This window comes from Pollachius pollachius (assembly GCF_949987615.1).
Source record: "Pollachius pollachius genome assembly, chromosome: 16".
Lineage (NCBI taxonomy): Eukaryota > Metazoa > Chordata > Actinopteri > Gadiformes > Gadidae > Pollachius > Pollachius pollachius.
Genome location: NC_136949.1, coordinates 4,435,881 through 4,453,380, shown reverse-complemented (window position 1 = coordinate 4,453,380; position 17,500 = coordinate 4,435,881). Strand labels below are relative to the sequence as shown.

Below are 17,500 nucleotides of genomic sequence, written 5' to 3'. Positions count from 1 at the left end.
CGCCTCGTTTAAGTGTGTGTAAGTGTGAACGGTATATTTCCGTGCCCAACCCCCCACTTCCCCACCGCCCAGAAAGCCCCAGATGAAAGAGACCGACTGCTGTACGCCAGGGCTTAAGATGGGTGGTGGTGGTGGGGGTGGTGTCGGTGGGGTGGGGTATAAATCAACAGCGTTAAGGCCTTTGAAACATGACTCCGGTGGGCTACTTTAACTCTCGACTGTCGCCAATGCCCCCTTGGCGTACACGTTCTGAGTGGAGCTTTGAGTCGGGAAGAGTTCTGTCAACCCGGTTGGATTCAACCTCGTGGACAAAACAACAAGAATAGGAGCTAAAAATAAATGATATTTCCAGAATTCTTGGGTGGACGTTAAGGTGTAATAGCACCCCTGTCAAAAGGGTAACATTTGTGGGGATATGTTGGCAAAAGGTTGCAGTACTGCTAAATGAGGAGACTGTTCATGGAAGGGGAGCTTTCCTGCGTTGAACCAGGGACATTAACAAGGCCTGTTTGCCTGTTGCCTCCTGTGTTCCTTCATCAACCCTCTGAACACCAGAACAATGCCGTTCCCATCGCCGTGATGGGCTGACCCATCAATTCTCCCCCTCCTTCTTACACACACAAACACACACACACACACGTACGCACGTACGCACATACACACGCACACACACACACACACACACACACGCACATCAAACAGACAGCACTACTGAAAGAACTTAAAGCTACCACAATACCTCTTTCACCTCTCCACCGTGAATAGAAAGGTGACCCGAGGTAATTGACCACCACCAGCGCCATCAACCCCCCACCCACACCAGCCACCACTATCAGCACCCCCACTCCTGCTGTGAGAAGCTAAGCTCACTGGGCCTGATGGGGGTCTGGCAGGGTGGAGGGTGCATCACCACCACCTGGTTGACTTTAACAGAAGAGGGTGGGGGGGTTGGGGGTCTGGCAAGCGTTCTTGAGAGCACATGGGAGAGAGGGAGAGAGGGAGAGAGAGAGAGAGAGAGAGAGAGAGAGAGAGAGAGAGAGAGAGAGAGAGAGAGAGAGGAGAGAGAGAGAGGGAGAGAGAGAGAGGGAGAGGGGGAGAGAGAGAGAGAGAGGGAGAGAGACGCAGAGAGAGGGAGAGAGAGAGAGAGAGAGAGAGAGAGAGGGAGAGAGACACAGAGAGAGGGAGAGAGGGAGAGAGAGAGAGAGAGGGAGAGAGACGCAGAGAGAGGGAGAGAGAGAGAGAGACAGAGAGAGAGACAGAGTGAGAGGGGGAGAAAGCGAGAAAGAAAGAGAGAGAGAGAGAGAGTGAGAGAGCGAGAGACAGATAGAGACTGAGTGAGAAGAAGAGAGACACAGAGAGAGGGAGAGAGAGAGAGAGAGAGAGGGGAGAAAGCGAGAGAGAAAGAGAGAGAGAGAGAAAGAGAGACAGAGAGGGAGAGCGAGAGAGAGAGAGAGAGAAAAGAGTGCTGGTCGTGTCATTGATTAGCAGATTGTAATCAGTCCCCCGAATGCGAAAGGGGAGAATCGATGTGGAGCGTCTGATCTGACAAACAGACAGTTGATGGAGGACATCCGGTACGCACGCGGCCCGGCTGGCCGGGACGGGGGGCTTAGGGGGGGACATGACAGGAGCACTGGGACCACGGTGTACAGACAGGCAGACCGAGGTCCTGCTGCTTAGGTCTGGTGGAAACAGGAGGAACTCGGAAGATTGAGGGAAAACCGCTGAGTTGAGAGTTTCTGAATTGTCGGTCATTCAGTGGTCTAAACCTTGATTTGAGTAAAGTAACAACCACGGCTATTACTACGACTATCATTTCAACGCTCTCCGAGGATGATCAAATTCGTTGAGATTGAGCTAATGGTATCACATAACTGTTATTTATGTAATCTGTTTTGATTTATATAAATTATTCATTAGTACCGTTCAATTTTTGAGGCTTTTTCCCTCTGGTTCTTTAAAAATATTTTTTATCTTTAATACTGAACCTTGTGTACAACAAACATAAATATATGTCCTATATCCCTTTTATTGTATCATGACAAAATATTATCATTTCACTCCACCAAGGTACAAATATTGAGAAGCTAGCCTGTTCTATACGGCTTTCTCCCAAGGCGATAACAATTAGAAAGACATGCTACGATGTAGGCTATGTAACTCCACTCAACTTCAACAGTCACTCTTTCACTCAACAGTGAAATTTCTCTTTCACTCAACAGTGAAAGAGAAATGTATTTTCTTCTTCTGTATGACAAAAAAACCTCAATACATGTGTGGTGTGTTTTAAAAAAACAAAACCCAATACACATACATACAATTACCATAACGTCACCGCAGGTATTCATACACTGAGTATTAACACACATATTCCACAGTGATTGGGTGACGATGGAGTGAGTGAGTGAGGCGCTGAGGCCTGAAGCGGCCGCGAGAGTGAGATCTACTACCGAGAGCAGTTCACTCTCCGTCCATTTAGTGTCCATTAGGGGCCCCTAAGAGCCCTAATAGGCCTAATAAAAAGACAGAGGTAATGATGAGACTAGCGGGGCCTATAGGGGTAGAGTCAGAGTCTGAGAGAGAGAGAGAGAGAGAGAGAGAGAGAGAGAGAGCGAGACACAGAGATACAGAGAGAAAGAGAGAGACGGAGAGCGAGGGAGAGAAAGAGAGAGTGAGAGAGAGACAGAGAGACAGAGAGACAGAGAGAGAGAGAGAGGGAGAGAGAGAGAGATGGCATTGACTGCTGAAGCCTAGCGTGGAAATGTTGACGTGTAGAAGTTGTGGCCTAGATTATGGCTGTTTGATTATGTGTTAGGCATGCGTGTGTTTGTGTGTATATCTGTGTGTGTCTGTGTGTGTATGTGTGTATGTCTGTGTGTGTATGTGTGTGTATGTGTCCATCTGGTAGAAAGTCTCGGTCTAGAAACAATCGAATGAACGGCAGATCATTTCAGATGCAGTGTGTGCGTGGCAAACACATTTAATAGCGCAAATATCAGGCTAATATTCCCCCCTCTGTTCCAATGAAGCAAAATCCCAAAATAATTACAGATTTCTGGCGGGCATATTTCTGGGGGCCTACGGGACGTCGAGGAAGGACCCGGGCGTTAATGGAGCGATGGGCGATAAGCACTCTTATTACCTCATCGTTAAGGCCATTTGCGCGGTGGGCTGAGTGTAATGGTGGGAGTATGGGGGGGATGTGGGGGGCAGGGGGACCCCTTTTGTCTTAATCGTTTCTCTGTGACACCCTGACCCGCTGGCCCGGGGTAAAGTGTCCCCAGAGTGCCGCTTGCCCCCTTCCTAATGTCTCTGTGCTCCACTTGTCAGGTCTGGGGTTCTTTCTGGTTTTTTTTTTCTTTCCCTCCTCGCCGTGTCCAAGATCACCGGTTGCACCTGACGACGGCCGAGGAAAGTCGACGAAAAAATAGTTCCAAATAAAAAACAAGCAAAGAAATCGGTTGGGGTTTTATCTCCGTTTGGGATTATTTGACGATACGAACTGTTTTTTTTTTTTGACCATCAACACCTTAGAAAGACGTTTATTAAGTGCGCACTTAATGCACACACTTATCCTATGTTGTACGTCCTTACACGTAAAAAAAGTACTTAGCATCTGTAGCGTCTTACCCTAGCTATCTTTGTTGTATACGGGGGACTACGTCAACCTAACAATTATTAATGCTTGGCACTTGGTTCTATGCTTGACAGACACAGATACATCCCCCACCTGGAGATCTTTACTAAACATGTTTCACCAGAGTGAGGGGGTCAGGAAGGGGACACGGCCATGTGGGTCAGCCAGGTCGTGCCTGTCCCTTTTTAAGCCTCTTTCCGGGGTAAACCTGGTAGTGCTGAGTCAGCACCTCCACCGACATCCCGGGGCACCGCCGCCTAATCTGCTAATCAGACTATCGACGCTGCTGACCCTCCTCTGGGGCTCTGCACTCAGGTGAGGTAAGCCCCAGGACGCAGGTCTGGAAACAGGTCCGGGGCCGGGTGTGGGAGCAGGACTGAGACCAGGTCTGAGACCGGCTCTGGGACCGGGTCTGGGACCGGATCTGGGACTAGGAGGGAGACCGGGTCTGGCACCGGGACTGGGACAGGATCCGGGACTGGGTCTAAGACCGGATCTGAGACTAGGTTTGGGACTAGGTCTGAGACAGGGTCTGAGCTACCAGCTATGAGTCCAGTTCTGGACCAGGTCTGAGTCCAGTTCTGGATCAGGTCTGAGTCCAGTTCTGAGTTCAGCTCTGTGGCCAGTTCTGGACCAGATCCGAGTCCAGTTCTGAGTCCAGCTCTGAGACCAATTCTGAGTCCAGTTCTGGGTCCAGCTCTCAGACCAGGTCAGCTCTCAGAGCCTTTCATCTGTGACCTCAAAGGGAGAAATCTGACCACAGATCAGTGGTGAGACGCTTCCCCCTTGGCAGCAAGGAGGGCTGTGATGTGCCCAGACGGAGGAATGTTTCCACTGGGACTGACTGGGAACCAATGGGATGAAGAGGATTACGCCGGGGGCAGAAGGCTGTGGCGTTAACTCTAATGTGGAGTTCTTCTAAAACCAAGGCTGTCTCAAATGCATCCAGATAAACAGAAAGCATTTGTAGTATCGGTGCATAAATCACATATAAAAATGGCTTCTTCAAATTCTTCAATTCCCTCTTCAAACGAGCTAAATTAACGTTAATTAGCTCAACGTTTTGGGGCCTGCAATTGCCGGAAAAGATGAAAGTATTTTTGTCTTGTTTTTTTTTTTCTTTCTTTTCCGACGTCAACAATATCAAAAGGAGAGAAGATGAAGGCCCCGCGCGCATCACAAGTCGTGTTTCAGATCAGTCCGCAGGGAGGGGGCTGCATAAATCAATCCCCCCACTGTAGACCCTCTGTAGTCCCCCTTAAGTAAGTAAGAGGATTGCCTTCTTTAACTCCGGGATTGAAATGGAATACTTTGACACAGGGGGCGGAGACCACCACCAACCTCAATCCACCTCCCCCAAGACTCCCCCCCCCCCCCCTCCCCCACCCTGACCCACACCCACCCACCCTGACCCACACCCACCCAGTCAAATCAAAGGTTCGGGCTGCCATTTATTGATTCGATTTTAGAATATGGGCCTCGGATCTCCCCGAGGTGCAGACTAGTGGCAGATGTTAATTATCCAGTGTGTGTGTTCGTTGTGTGGCAGAGAGAGAGAGAGAGAGAGGAGAGAGAGAGAGAGAGAGAGAGAGAGAGCGAGAGAGAGAGAGAGAGACAGAGAGAGAGAGAGAGAGAGAGAGAGAGAGAGAGAGAGAGAGAGAGAGAGAGAGGGCGAGAGAGAGACAGAGAGAGGGATAGTGTGTGTGCTTGTCTGTTATATCTAACTGTGTTCCTCTATTTATACAAACTTGTGGATATGTGCACCTGTTGAAAATTGGATGCTCAATATATTTAGGAAGATTTAAAATCCTTATTAGTATATTAGTATAGCATAGCACTAGTTTTAATATTTAGTACTTATTATCCATTCTATTATCACTTACCTGTACTGTGTTTTCTTTTGAAATAACCCTTATAATTATCATTATTATACTTATTTATATTAAGTAATACAATGCAAACTTATACTTTATTAATTATTATTGTGTTATTAATATTAATTTATGTACAGCAAGCAGAAATGCGTTTTTAGATTATTGCTTTGAAATAAAAAAATACTTTTAACTGTCTTATCCACAGACAAACAAACAAACAAATGCATTACCTATTTGTTGTATTGGATTATGCAATTTATAATACTGCTAATATGATTAGCCAAGATTAGTGGCCTGCAGTTTACCTAACTCGGATATGATTAATATCAATCTTGGGTGGGGCCATCTACGTTGTATGTGTTAGTGTCATCATTTAAGAAAGGGTGTCTCTGCAGCTGTGATGTTACATTTTAGTTCATGTTTCCCATTACACTATAAGTGAGTTCACTTTGTCATTAAAATAGATTAGTAATAAAAACAACAATATACATTTAATTCTGATACAAATTGATTCTCTGCACAATTTCACAGCATAGCATCGGTTGCTAAGTTTAATTTTGACTTTGACTGCACTGATTTGGAGTCGTCACTGATTTTGGATCGTCGGTACCTTTCAAAGTAGCATTTATAATCGATCACTTCTTCAACGGCACCGACAATCCAAAACCCAAGTGGAATCTAGATGGAAAAAGTGTGTGGTTCGAAACGTGACACAGCTTTTACTTCTTCGCCACCTACGGAGCTGGTTATGAACGATCATTTAAAAACCCCATGTTGTTACTCATAGACATTTGACCGATGGCACCAGGAGCCTCGGAGGCGGGACTTGTTCCTCAGAGGTCTATTTGAGATGGAACTCGTACGAGGGGGGGCGGGTTCAGACACACATACCTGGGATGTGTTTGGCCCATCCGATGATGACCACCAGCTCGCGGTCGGCCAGGTCACACAAGGTGGTCAGCGCCTTGATGTCCCCGTCGGGCATAGTGGGGTCCGGCATGGCGTAGATCTTCTCCGGCTCCACCACCAGCAGGTGGGACACGATCTTCGTCACTGGATGGGGTGGAGGGAGGGAGGGAGGGAGGGAGGGAGGGAGGGGGAGAGAGAAGGGAGAGAGAGAGAGAGAGAGAGAGAGAGAGAGAGAGAGAGAGAGAGAGAGAGAGAGAGAAGTTAGGGGTTGTGGTAACAAACGTTGATGCACACACACGCACACACACACACACACACACGCACACTGACCTAACCTAACCTAAACTGAATTTACAAATGATCCAATGAGATCACAAGCCAGATTGCAATGCATTGAGCATGCTCAGGAGAATACAGCCATGAGCAGCATACCATGCCTGCACACACACACACATACACACACAAACACACACACACACACACACACACACACACACACACACACACACACACACACACAAACACACACACGTACAGTATCTATACATCTATGGTATATCACGTATCACATGTCCCTTGTGTGTGATTCAATATGGCATCCCATGACAACACAGAGAGAGGCACTTGAAAGGACAGCGCGATGGTCGCTCGCAGGCATGTGGTGAGACAGACCATAATTGTACGGACAGAGTCAACTCAAACCGCTTAGAACCGGAAACCATGGCGGGCGTAGAACTGACCGGCGACGCGACGGATCGGAGGGGCGGTCGATAAGCGACCAGCCGGTGTCACGTGACACGTCATGCCTGCTTCATATCACATGTCATCACAGGAAGCTCGCCGCCGTCGTCCGATGCCGTGTTTGGAGCACCATAAATAATAACGATGATGAAGACGATGGCTATTATTGGTAGTAGTGGGGGTGTATGACTCCAAGCACATAGGTTCTGGGTTCCAACCTCAGTGTCCGCAGACTAAACTGACCCCCTTAAACTCCCCATAATGTATGAAAATAATCCACTTTAAGTCACTCAAAGTGTTAACACCGCTAGTCATTTCACAAATGAATACTACATTTTATTTATACAATGTTTTCCAAAATTTCCAAAAAAGACATTTGACATTTAAGAGTTAAAACAAAGCAAATATCTGTAAAAATGTAAAAACTTTAAAGGCACGTAAATTAAGCGGCAGAAAGATGGAGTCAGACGTTGAGTGTAATATCGAGTTGTGTTCTAGGAGGTTTGAGTTAAAACAGAAATGATAAAACCTAAGAACGTATGAACTTAAGAACGCAACAACGTAAAAACGTGATAATGTAAGAACGTAGAACGGTAAAACGTAAGAACAAGGACGTGAGAACGTAAGAACTTAAGACCATAAGAAAGATAGAACGCAGTAACGATAGGCCATAACCCGGAGACACTCACGTGGTTTCTTGGCGGGCGGGGGGATGGTGAGGCCGAGGTAGGCGCCGCTCTCCGCGTCCAGCCGCCGTTTGTACTTCTGGCGTCCGCCTCGCACCCGGTCCAGACGCACACCTGGGGGCACAGGGCAGCTCGTCAGCACAGCCGCTCGTTAGCCACCGGCCAATCACACGCCGCTCTGACGTTGTATTTCTAACCGAGATTTTTTTTTAAACCGAATTTAATTAATATACCAATTTAATTTAAATAAATTGAACAGCAGATTTTTAAATTTTGATTTTGCCCACTGGTTATTTCTTCGAGAGCAGAATATTTTATTGTACACTCACAGCATTGAATTTGACTGTTCTGGGTCAACAACATAATATTTCATAGTGGTTATAATTCAACATTTACTCACAACGGGAAAAACTTTAATATCCTAATATTCCAAGATTTATATCACAAGAAATCTATAACATAATAAATACAATATGCAAGATGCCAGTTGATTGTCTCTATGTTTCATTAAAGGCACGCACTGTAGCCAAAACTAATGGGTTTATCCTTTAAGCAAAGATTCCTTGAAGCACAGAGAGAAAAAGAAACTCTTTTCAGCATCATCCTGTTAACCACAAGCGCACAGCGAGCCCGGTGAGTATCCGATCCTCCACAAACAAGGGGGATTATCCCGGGAGCCATTTAAAACGGATCCGCTTTACGTGTGTGCTCTCCCAACGAGAGCACACACATTTCTACACAGCCAGGCAAGAATGGAGTCGTTGCGAGATTTCCCAGTGACTCGTACAAATTTGTTTGATTCCCCAGGAAACAAAAGAATCCGATTAGTACGGCCTTTCAATTTCCTGACACCGACTATCCACTAACCTAATTACCCACAATGCCCGGAGGGAGCCCGTTCTTCCCAGCAAACACACTGAGATCATTTTATGCCTGGCAGATTGAAGCTAAATCGAGAGCGCCTCTCCAAACGCGCCTCTCCATTTGTACACCTTAGAGTAATCAATATGGCTTGTAAATAGACTTCTTGCTCTTTGAACACATGTGGCTGTCATTTTAATTAGTCGGTTAGGCAGCCACAGCCCGGGCCCGGTACAGACGCCGCCATTTCCTCCCCTCCCCGGTTGGTTGTACCATAAGTCAGCATGGGTAATGTACGTGGTGAAAACAGCACGATTTATACATGTAAATTAATTCAGTACTTAAGTCTACCGACACAGCCGTATTGTACAGAGGATTTGCAGTTGCTTCAGGCCCTCCGAGGGACAAAGAGTCTGTACCGCCGCGAAATGTACATCACACAGGAGTATGGCCGTGAATTATCATAGCTTAGACGACTTGTTTGGTTAAAGCATGACATACACGCCTTGTCATGTTAAAATATGACATGCACGACTTTTCATTTTAAATCATGTCGTGCTAAATCATAACATAGGCCTACAAGACTTGTCATGGCCATAACATACAAGAGATGTTATGTTATATAATAACACACTCTTCTTATGTTAAATCATAACCAACACTACATGTCGTTCTATATAATAACATGCTCTTCTTGTCATGTTAAAACATATCATACACTATAGTTCATGTTAAATCATGGCAAACGCTACATGTCATGTTAAAACAAAACCTACATTACATGTCATGTTTAAACCAAACATACACTACTTGTCATGTTAAATCACAACATACACTACTTGTCATGTTAAAGCAAGAGCAGATTCCTGCTTGTCGTGTCCCTGACATCCAACAACCGTTGACAAGCACGTCCTGACACAAATAGCCATGGAAAAACATAAAGAGACACACATAGACACACACACTAAAGAATAAACGGAAAAAATGGACTCCCCACTGCGGGCTGTCAGGGTCATGTGTTTCTCGACGAGTGACAAGCGAGCGGGCGAGCCAAAATAAGAATTCCTGCTTCCACGGAGGCCTGTGTGAACGTCAGGAACATCCAGCCACTCCATAATTAATAGACACTGACAGGAATTAAGAGCTCAGCGCTCACCCGTCTCAGTTTACAGCTAGCGGTTTACAGCTAGCGGTTTAGCGCAAGCGGTTCACATCTAGGGGCTAGCCAACCGCGGCTAGCAGCAGCAAGCAGAGTAGGGGACAAACAAACCAGAGAAACCAAAGGAGGGGAAGAAAGAATCTCATTAATTATTATCATGGAAGTAGACTATACATTATTTGATTATTTAGTATTTTTTTCTCAAGAATAATACTTATTTTCTCGTACTAATAAATAGAAGCCTGAACAAATTTAAGTCAGTAATGAGGAGTAAATAAGTAAGAAAATACTGCCTAGAAGTAGTTGCTAGTATTTAAAGTAAGTAGTTCTCATGCGATTCATACAATTTAATTGCATGAATCATTTAATTAATTCGACCACTTCCTACTTTCTCTTTCTTTTTTGCCTCCCATTTCTCCTTCTCCCTTGTTTTTCCCTGAGCTTAGAATAACATCCTCTTCCCCAGACATCGTTACATTACTGTTCAGACTCGCTATCAGAATGATCAATAATGATAATCTCTTTTGCACAATGGGATAGGCCTGGGAGCTGCGGATCACTAGACTAAAAACATTTGTGACCTCAACTCTCTCCTCAAATCAAGTAGTCTATTCTTGTCTATTCTCAAGAAGATTTTCTTCCTGGTTGTGAACGACAGCAGCCATCAGACATATCATCACACAACGCTGGTGTCATCGGCAGAAACATGTGCACTTTTTAGTTTAACAACGCGGCTGCATTTGAAGTGTAGGGCATACAGAAGTGTCGATACACATATCATCTTTTAACCATGCATCTCTTAATAACAAGGAGTGGCCGAAAGTATGCATTCAATGTGTTTGAAGTGTGCGCGTCTGAGTTTGTGTGTGTGTGTGTGTTTGTGTGTGTGTTATAGTTATGTTTGTGTGCAAGGCTGAGAGTGCCTGCATGTAAATGTAGTTATGTGTGTGTCTGTGTATGTGTGTATGTGTGTATGTGTGTGTGTGTGTGTGTGTGTGTGTGTGTGTGTGTGTGCATGGGTATGTGTGTGACTGTTGTTATGCGTGTGGTCGTTTGGGTGTGTGTATATAGTTGTGCGTGTGTGTGCTTGGATGCATGCGTGTTTATGTAGTTATGTGTGAGTGTGTGTGTGTGCATGCGTCTGTGTGTATGTTGTGTGTGTGTGTGCTGAGTTGAATGGCAGGTCTAAAGAGTGTTTGTGAATGTGTCCCGGCCAGATGAGCCGGGCACATAACTGGGTTTTACGGCCAGCTATGAAACGGCCTGTCCTGGATGCTACATTATGGGGTGTTGGGGCCTCTCTGCTCCAAGTGTGTGTGCCGATTATCTGTGGGTCTACGGTGCGTCTGTGTTAGCGTGCATGTCTGTGCATGGTTTTGTATGCTTATGTGTATGATGGTATTGTTTGTGTAAAGTACGTGTGTTTGCATGTTTGTGTGCATGTAGTGTGTGTGTGTGTGTGTGTGTGTGTGTGTGTGTTCGTGTCTGTGAGTGCATGTAGTGTGTTTGTGTGTGTGTGTGCCTTCGTATGTGTGTGTGTGTATTTGTGTGTGTGCGCGCATGCGTGTGCATGTAGTATGAATGTAGAGTGTACGTGTGTTCATGCATTTATCCGTGAGAGCCTGTGTGCGAGTGTGTGAACGTGCGCGTGTGTACACGTGCGTGCGTGCCATTTACCTGTTCATATCTGTGCACATTTGATGCATCTGTGTTACACACGCACGCCATTGTGTGCGTGCATGTGTGCGGATGAGTGTGCATAAGGTGTGTATGTCGGTGGGAGGGGAGCGGCGACGACGGCGGCGTGTGTTTGCTCAGGACATCGAGCAATCTCCTGGGTCAGCTGACCTCCACCACTCCCTCCCGTTCAATACTGCATCGACCTGTGCTTCCTTCAACTCTATTCTTCTCAAGTGTCTGCTCCCCACCGCATGTATTATAGATGCCTTCGTCTCCGCCCGTGTGTGCGTAGCAGGCGCCTGGTTGCCTCCGTGTTTATATATTTTGGTCTATGCCGTTAGGTGTGTTTGTGTATGCAAATATGAGTATCTGCGGTGCGCGTGTGCATTTATGTGTCGATACGTGCGTGCGTGTGTGTGCAGATGTCTGTGTCAGCCAAATTGTGTGTGTGTTTGTGTGCCAATTGGTGTGTATGTGTGTGTGTGTGCGTGTGTGTGCGTGTGCATGTTTGTATATGTGTGAGTCAGTCATTTTATGCATTAATATTTGCACATGAACCTGTGTGAGTGTGTCTGTGTGTGTGTGTGTGTGTGTGTGATTGTGTGTGTGTTTGTGTGTGTCAATCAATCTATGCGTGTGCACATGAACCCGTGTTTTTGTGTGTGTGTGTGTGTGTGCACTCACGCGTGTGTATATGTGTGAGTAAGTCAATCTAATTCATGAGCACATGAACCTGTGTGTGTGTGTGTGTGTGTGTGTGTGTGTGTGCGTGTGTGTGTGTGTGTGTGTGTGTGTATGTGTGACTGTGTGTGTGTGTGTGTGACTGTGTGTGTGTGTGTGTGTGTATATGTGTGTGTGTGTGTTTGTATGTGTGTGTCCTCCACACAGGGGCCTATTTCGGGCCCTTCACCTGTTGGCCGCGGTGCTTTCTAGAGAATGTGTGAGAATAAGCGGTCGGCCCGACACTGCCAAGGGGAGATTAGGAGGCCCCTATTTTAGCTGGGAAAAATCAGAGGGATGCGGCACACCCCACCCCCTCCCCCCTCACACACACACACACACACACACACACAGACACACACACCGCCTCCCCCTCATACGATTCCCTCTCCCCTTCCAAGGCCCTGAGCTCCAGCCCTCACCCCCTCTCCCCCTCACCCCCTCACCCCCTCACCCATACTCCAGGTTCCACTGACTCCATCAGGCAGCATCTGCCTCGGTGGGATCCGACCGGGACATGGGGAGGCGGAGAAACAAACACACACTCTCAAAGTGTGTGTTTGTACGTGTGTGAGATTGTGGGTGCCTGGGTTTGTTCATATGTTTGGGACTTTGTGTGTGTGTGATCATGATATTATGTGTGTGTGTGTGTGTGTGTGTGTGTGTGTGTGTGTGTGTGTGTGTGTGTGGCTGGCTATGTAGTGTGAGTGTATATTAATCAGTGTACAGTGTGTGTGTGTGTGTGTGTGTGTGTGAGAGTGTAAGTGTTTGTATATTTATCTGTGTGAGTCTGTGTGTGGCTATGTGTGAGTGAGCATGTGAGTGTGTTGCTGTGTGTGTACGTATCTGTGTGAGGTGTGTGTGTGTGTGTGTGTGTATGTGTTAATCTGTGTGTGTGTGTGTGTCCACCACGGTCCAGAAAGGGCATTAGTGTGTGATACACAGTGTGACCACAAATGTTCCCGTAACGGGAACATCTGCATGCTTCCTGATGGCCGGATACTGGGGAGGGGGGGGTAGGATTCTCTGGTGACTGAGTGTTGATCTGCCGCTGAGATGCTCACACACCCGAGAGAAAGGGATGGAGAGGGTGAGAATAAGAGTGATATAAAGAGAGGGAGAGCAACAGATGGAGATAGATAGAGAGAGAGACCAAGAGAAAGGGGATGAGAGGTTGAAATAGAGAGAGAGAGAGAGAAAGAGAGAGCAAAAGGAAGAGAGAGAGAGAACGAGAGGAGAAGGGAGAGAGAGGGGAATAGAGGACGAGAGAGAGAGATGGAAAGAAATAGAGAGAGAGCGAGAGAGAGAGAGAGAGAGAGAGAGAGAGAGAGAGAGAGAGAGAGAGAGAGAGTACCAGAGAGAGAGCCTTGTTCCATGTCACCTGTTGGAGGTGATATCCATGTAACGTGGTGTGTGTGTGTGTGTGTGTGTGTGTGTGTGTGAGGTTGTTAAAGGGTCAACGCGGTGCTAACCCCCCCCCCCCATCTTTCCAGAAACACGTGTTGTCTCGGCGTGTCTGATCCATCACCTGTCAGACGGCGAGGACAGGAACCCGGACCCCCGGGTGGGCTGCTGGGTACCCTGACGCATCCTGCCGCATGCACACACACACACACACACACACACACACAGAAATACACGCACACAGGCATATACATACACAAGCACACATACACACATATACACACACACAGGCACATATACAGACACAGACACACACACACAAATACAGACACACACACACACATACACACACACACAGGCGAATATACAGACACAGACACACACACACAAATACAGACACACACACACACATACACACACACACACAGGCGAATGTACAGACACAGACACACATAAACATACAGACCCACACACACACACATACATGCACAGAGACACACACACATAAGTGCACAGAGACACACAATCACATTCACATGCACACACATTCACGCACACGCACGCTCCAATCCACCGAAAAAAGGACGTTTCAAACGGCACCCCCGTTGCACCGTGCTCCTCAGCCGCTGAACTCTTTCTCCTACTGGACGTTCACTCACTCTAAGATAGATATTTCAGTGTTTTACCATGGCCCATTCCTTCTCTTGTTATTAATATGTAACTCTTTCATTTGTAACTCATTTACACCACTGTCCTGTACTTTCTACCGTGTGTGTGTGCGTTTGAGGACGTGTGTGTGTTTGTGTGCGCGTGTGTGTGTGTCTGTGTGTGTGTGTGTCTCTGTGAATGTGAGGGTGTGAATATGTGTGTATGGTTATGCATGTGTGTGTATGTGTGTGTGCTTGCACGTGTGTGTGTGTGTGTCTGTTTGAGGGCGTGTTTGCTTGTGTGTGTGTGTGTTTGTCTCTGTGAATGTGTGTGTATGAACATGTGTGTGTGGTTATGCTTGTGTGTGTGCTTGCGCGTGTGTGTGTGTGTGTGTGTGTGTGTGTGTGTGTATGTGTGTGTGTGTGTGTGTGTGTGTGTATGTCAATGCCACCCAGATTCCTCTGGGATTAATCCAGCGCCCTCTCCCTCCTCTCTTAAGAGCAGCACACCGGGCTGTCCTGCGGCGTACGTCCGCGTGCTGACGGCCGGGCGGTCGGGCAGCCTGGTGGTGAAAGGTGGGGAGAGGACCAGCAGGTGCTGGGTAACATGGTGTCCCCCTCTCTGCGATCCACCCCTCTCCACGGAGGACAGATGTGTCCCAGGCCAGAGCCAAGCCGCTATCTAACGCCCTCCGCACACACAGAACAGCCAGACATGTTTACCCAATATATATATAGATCTAATCTAGGTCTAATTTCTCTAAGTCTAATTTCGTGCACGATTGCAATATAAGGTGCTTAACAATGCAATGAAAATAAGGAAAAATGTATAAATTAATTAAATGGATCAAGCGAATGCTGGGTTAAATAGATATGTTTTAAGGTTTATTTTAAAGGTGTTCACAGATTGTGAGGCATATACATTGTACGTAGAGCACCCCTGTTTCTATGAAGGTCCTTACTGTACTGTTCTTTTTATCTTCTGGCAAATCTACTTTTTGTAAATCCCTTTGGATAAAGCTACATGTAAATATAAGTACAGTATATGAAAGAAATCGATTGATATTTTTCTATGCGTCTGTGTATATGACATACATTTCATTTCAAGAGTATAAAAGTCTAGTATCAATAAACTAAATAACTCAAATAATTGAATTAATTCATAATTCATTAAATAAAAAATGTAACTATCTGATGATGGAATATGTTTTGAAGCAAGTCCGGCCTTTTAAACTACAGGAGGCATAATCTCTACTGAGCACACAGTTGTACACACACTCTCTTTAAAGCGTCCCTGAGTGGGAGAAAAGCACTTCATAAAATAAAGTTATCATTATTAAGAGGAACACAAAACCTGCGCTGTGTTTATTTGGAGGGTGTAACCCTGCCGCGCCAACCGGCCTTTTGATCCGAGCCCATCGATTGGTCGAGGAGGGGACCTGACAGTCTGTGATATTGGATAGCGCTTTACTAATCTTTTGTGTATGCGGTCGGAGGGAAATAAGGCCGTAACATTACCCCACTGCGGGCCACGTTTGCCCGGGAAAGACTGCTGATTTGTATCTGTGGTCGGGGGCCACCGCGGCCCAGACAGTGCTGTTTTGGGCTCACCAAAACAGTCACGGCGCTTTGTTCTCCCCTCATTCACAACGCCGCGGAGCGCGGGGACTCTCAGGGGGGGCGAGCTAGCGCTAACGTTAGCATGGGGTCGTGGTTCAGTTTGTTGTGGGGTGGATGGCGTCCATTTTGTTATTTATTGTCGTTTAGCCTTTATCCGATGCGACTTACTGGGATTTTTTTGTTTGTGTTTTATTGATTTGGTTATTTTGAGGGTACACTTATTTTATTAAAACACATATTTCATTCAAATTTATGTTTCATATTCCTTTTTTTTTCTCTTTGTTTAATTTAGTTTCACATTAAGGGAGACAATTCTGTTTCGGGACAAAACTTTTTGGGAAAAAAAACGTACATACTAAATTAATTACATACCAAATCAAACTGAACATTAGGTATGTCCAGGTCTAAATGGGTCCTATCTCCTCATCTGAATCTAAGTATTTACTACCGTACAGTCATCCCGGGGGTAACAGTGCCCCCGGTAGCCATAGCCAACCGACGCTGGCAACCACGGCTGACAGCATAACTTGTGGGAGTTATAATTACATGAGAGTTTTTCCATTCGGCCCGTGACCTTTCATCGCACCCAGCTGGACGCGGAGATGAGAGCCAACAGCAAGCCGGTCTCTCTCTGCTCCCAGCGCATCGGGCTACGCTCCCAACTGCCTGTTTGTGAGGCCCGGGCGTAGGGTATCAGCGTGTAGTTCCTCTAACGGCCTCTAGGCGTTTCATGAAGTCGGACGCAGAGTCGCCCGCCGCCGTTTTTTTACGTCAAGAAGAAGAATTGTGGTTTCGTCGTCGTAAAACAATGCTAGTAATTTTTCTCTGCGTTCAATCGAGGATCTTGTTGGCCGGTTTATCGCCATGTTATGTATTTAGCGTGGCCTCATTTGAACCGTTTTATTTAATTCAAATATTAGTACGGAATATTAACAAGTTATGGTTATAGACTATTGCGAAGCGGACGTTCAAGTCCCGCCTTCAATGTGCCAAATATGGGTAGTTTCCGCAGCATGCTGCAAAGATCTCAACCAATAGCGATGCTCCGAAGAAGGCAAAGCTACATTTACATTTGAATTTAGGGCATTTAGCAGCCACTTTAACCAAACCACGCAAGGCAACAGCCAGCTCGTCGAGTGCAGTTAGGGTGAGGTGTCTTGCTCAGATACACCTCGACACGGAGCCGGGGATCGAACTAGCGACCTTCCGGTAGCAAGCCAACCCCGTTACCTCCAGCGCTTAACTGACCCCATAGCTACATCCTCCCAACGGCCGTGTGTGAACCAACGGGCCACACCCCGTCCACATTGTTTACAGTCTGCACTCCCGCCTCCAGTCCATAGACACACACACACACAGAAACACACACACACACTCAAACACACAGACAGACATAACCACACACACACACACACACACACACACACACACACACACACACACACACACACACACACAGACAGCCAGACACACAGAGACACAGACATACAGACAGACACAGACACAAACAGACAGTCACACACAAACACAGACACACATACAAAGAAACACACACAGACAGA

The 17,500-nt window shown here is 46.5% G+C and overlaps 1 protein-coding gene across 1 annotated transcript in view; it reads right to left on the bottom strand.

Annotated features, from left to right (window-relative positions):
- Positions 1–17,500, bottom strand: part of esrrgb (estrogen-related receptor gamma b) — a gene marked incomplete at both ends in the record, with an annotated part of 46,369 nt that overhangs the window by 6,826 nt on the left and 22,043 nt on the right. The window contains 2 exon segments of the mRNA XM_079754064.1: positions 6,403–6,564; positions 7,851–7,961. Coding sequence (XP_079610190.1) covers positions 6,403–6,564; positions 7,851–7,961 — 273 coding nt within the window.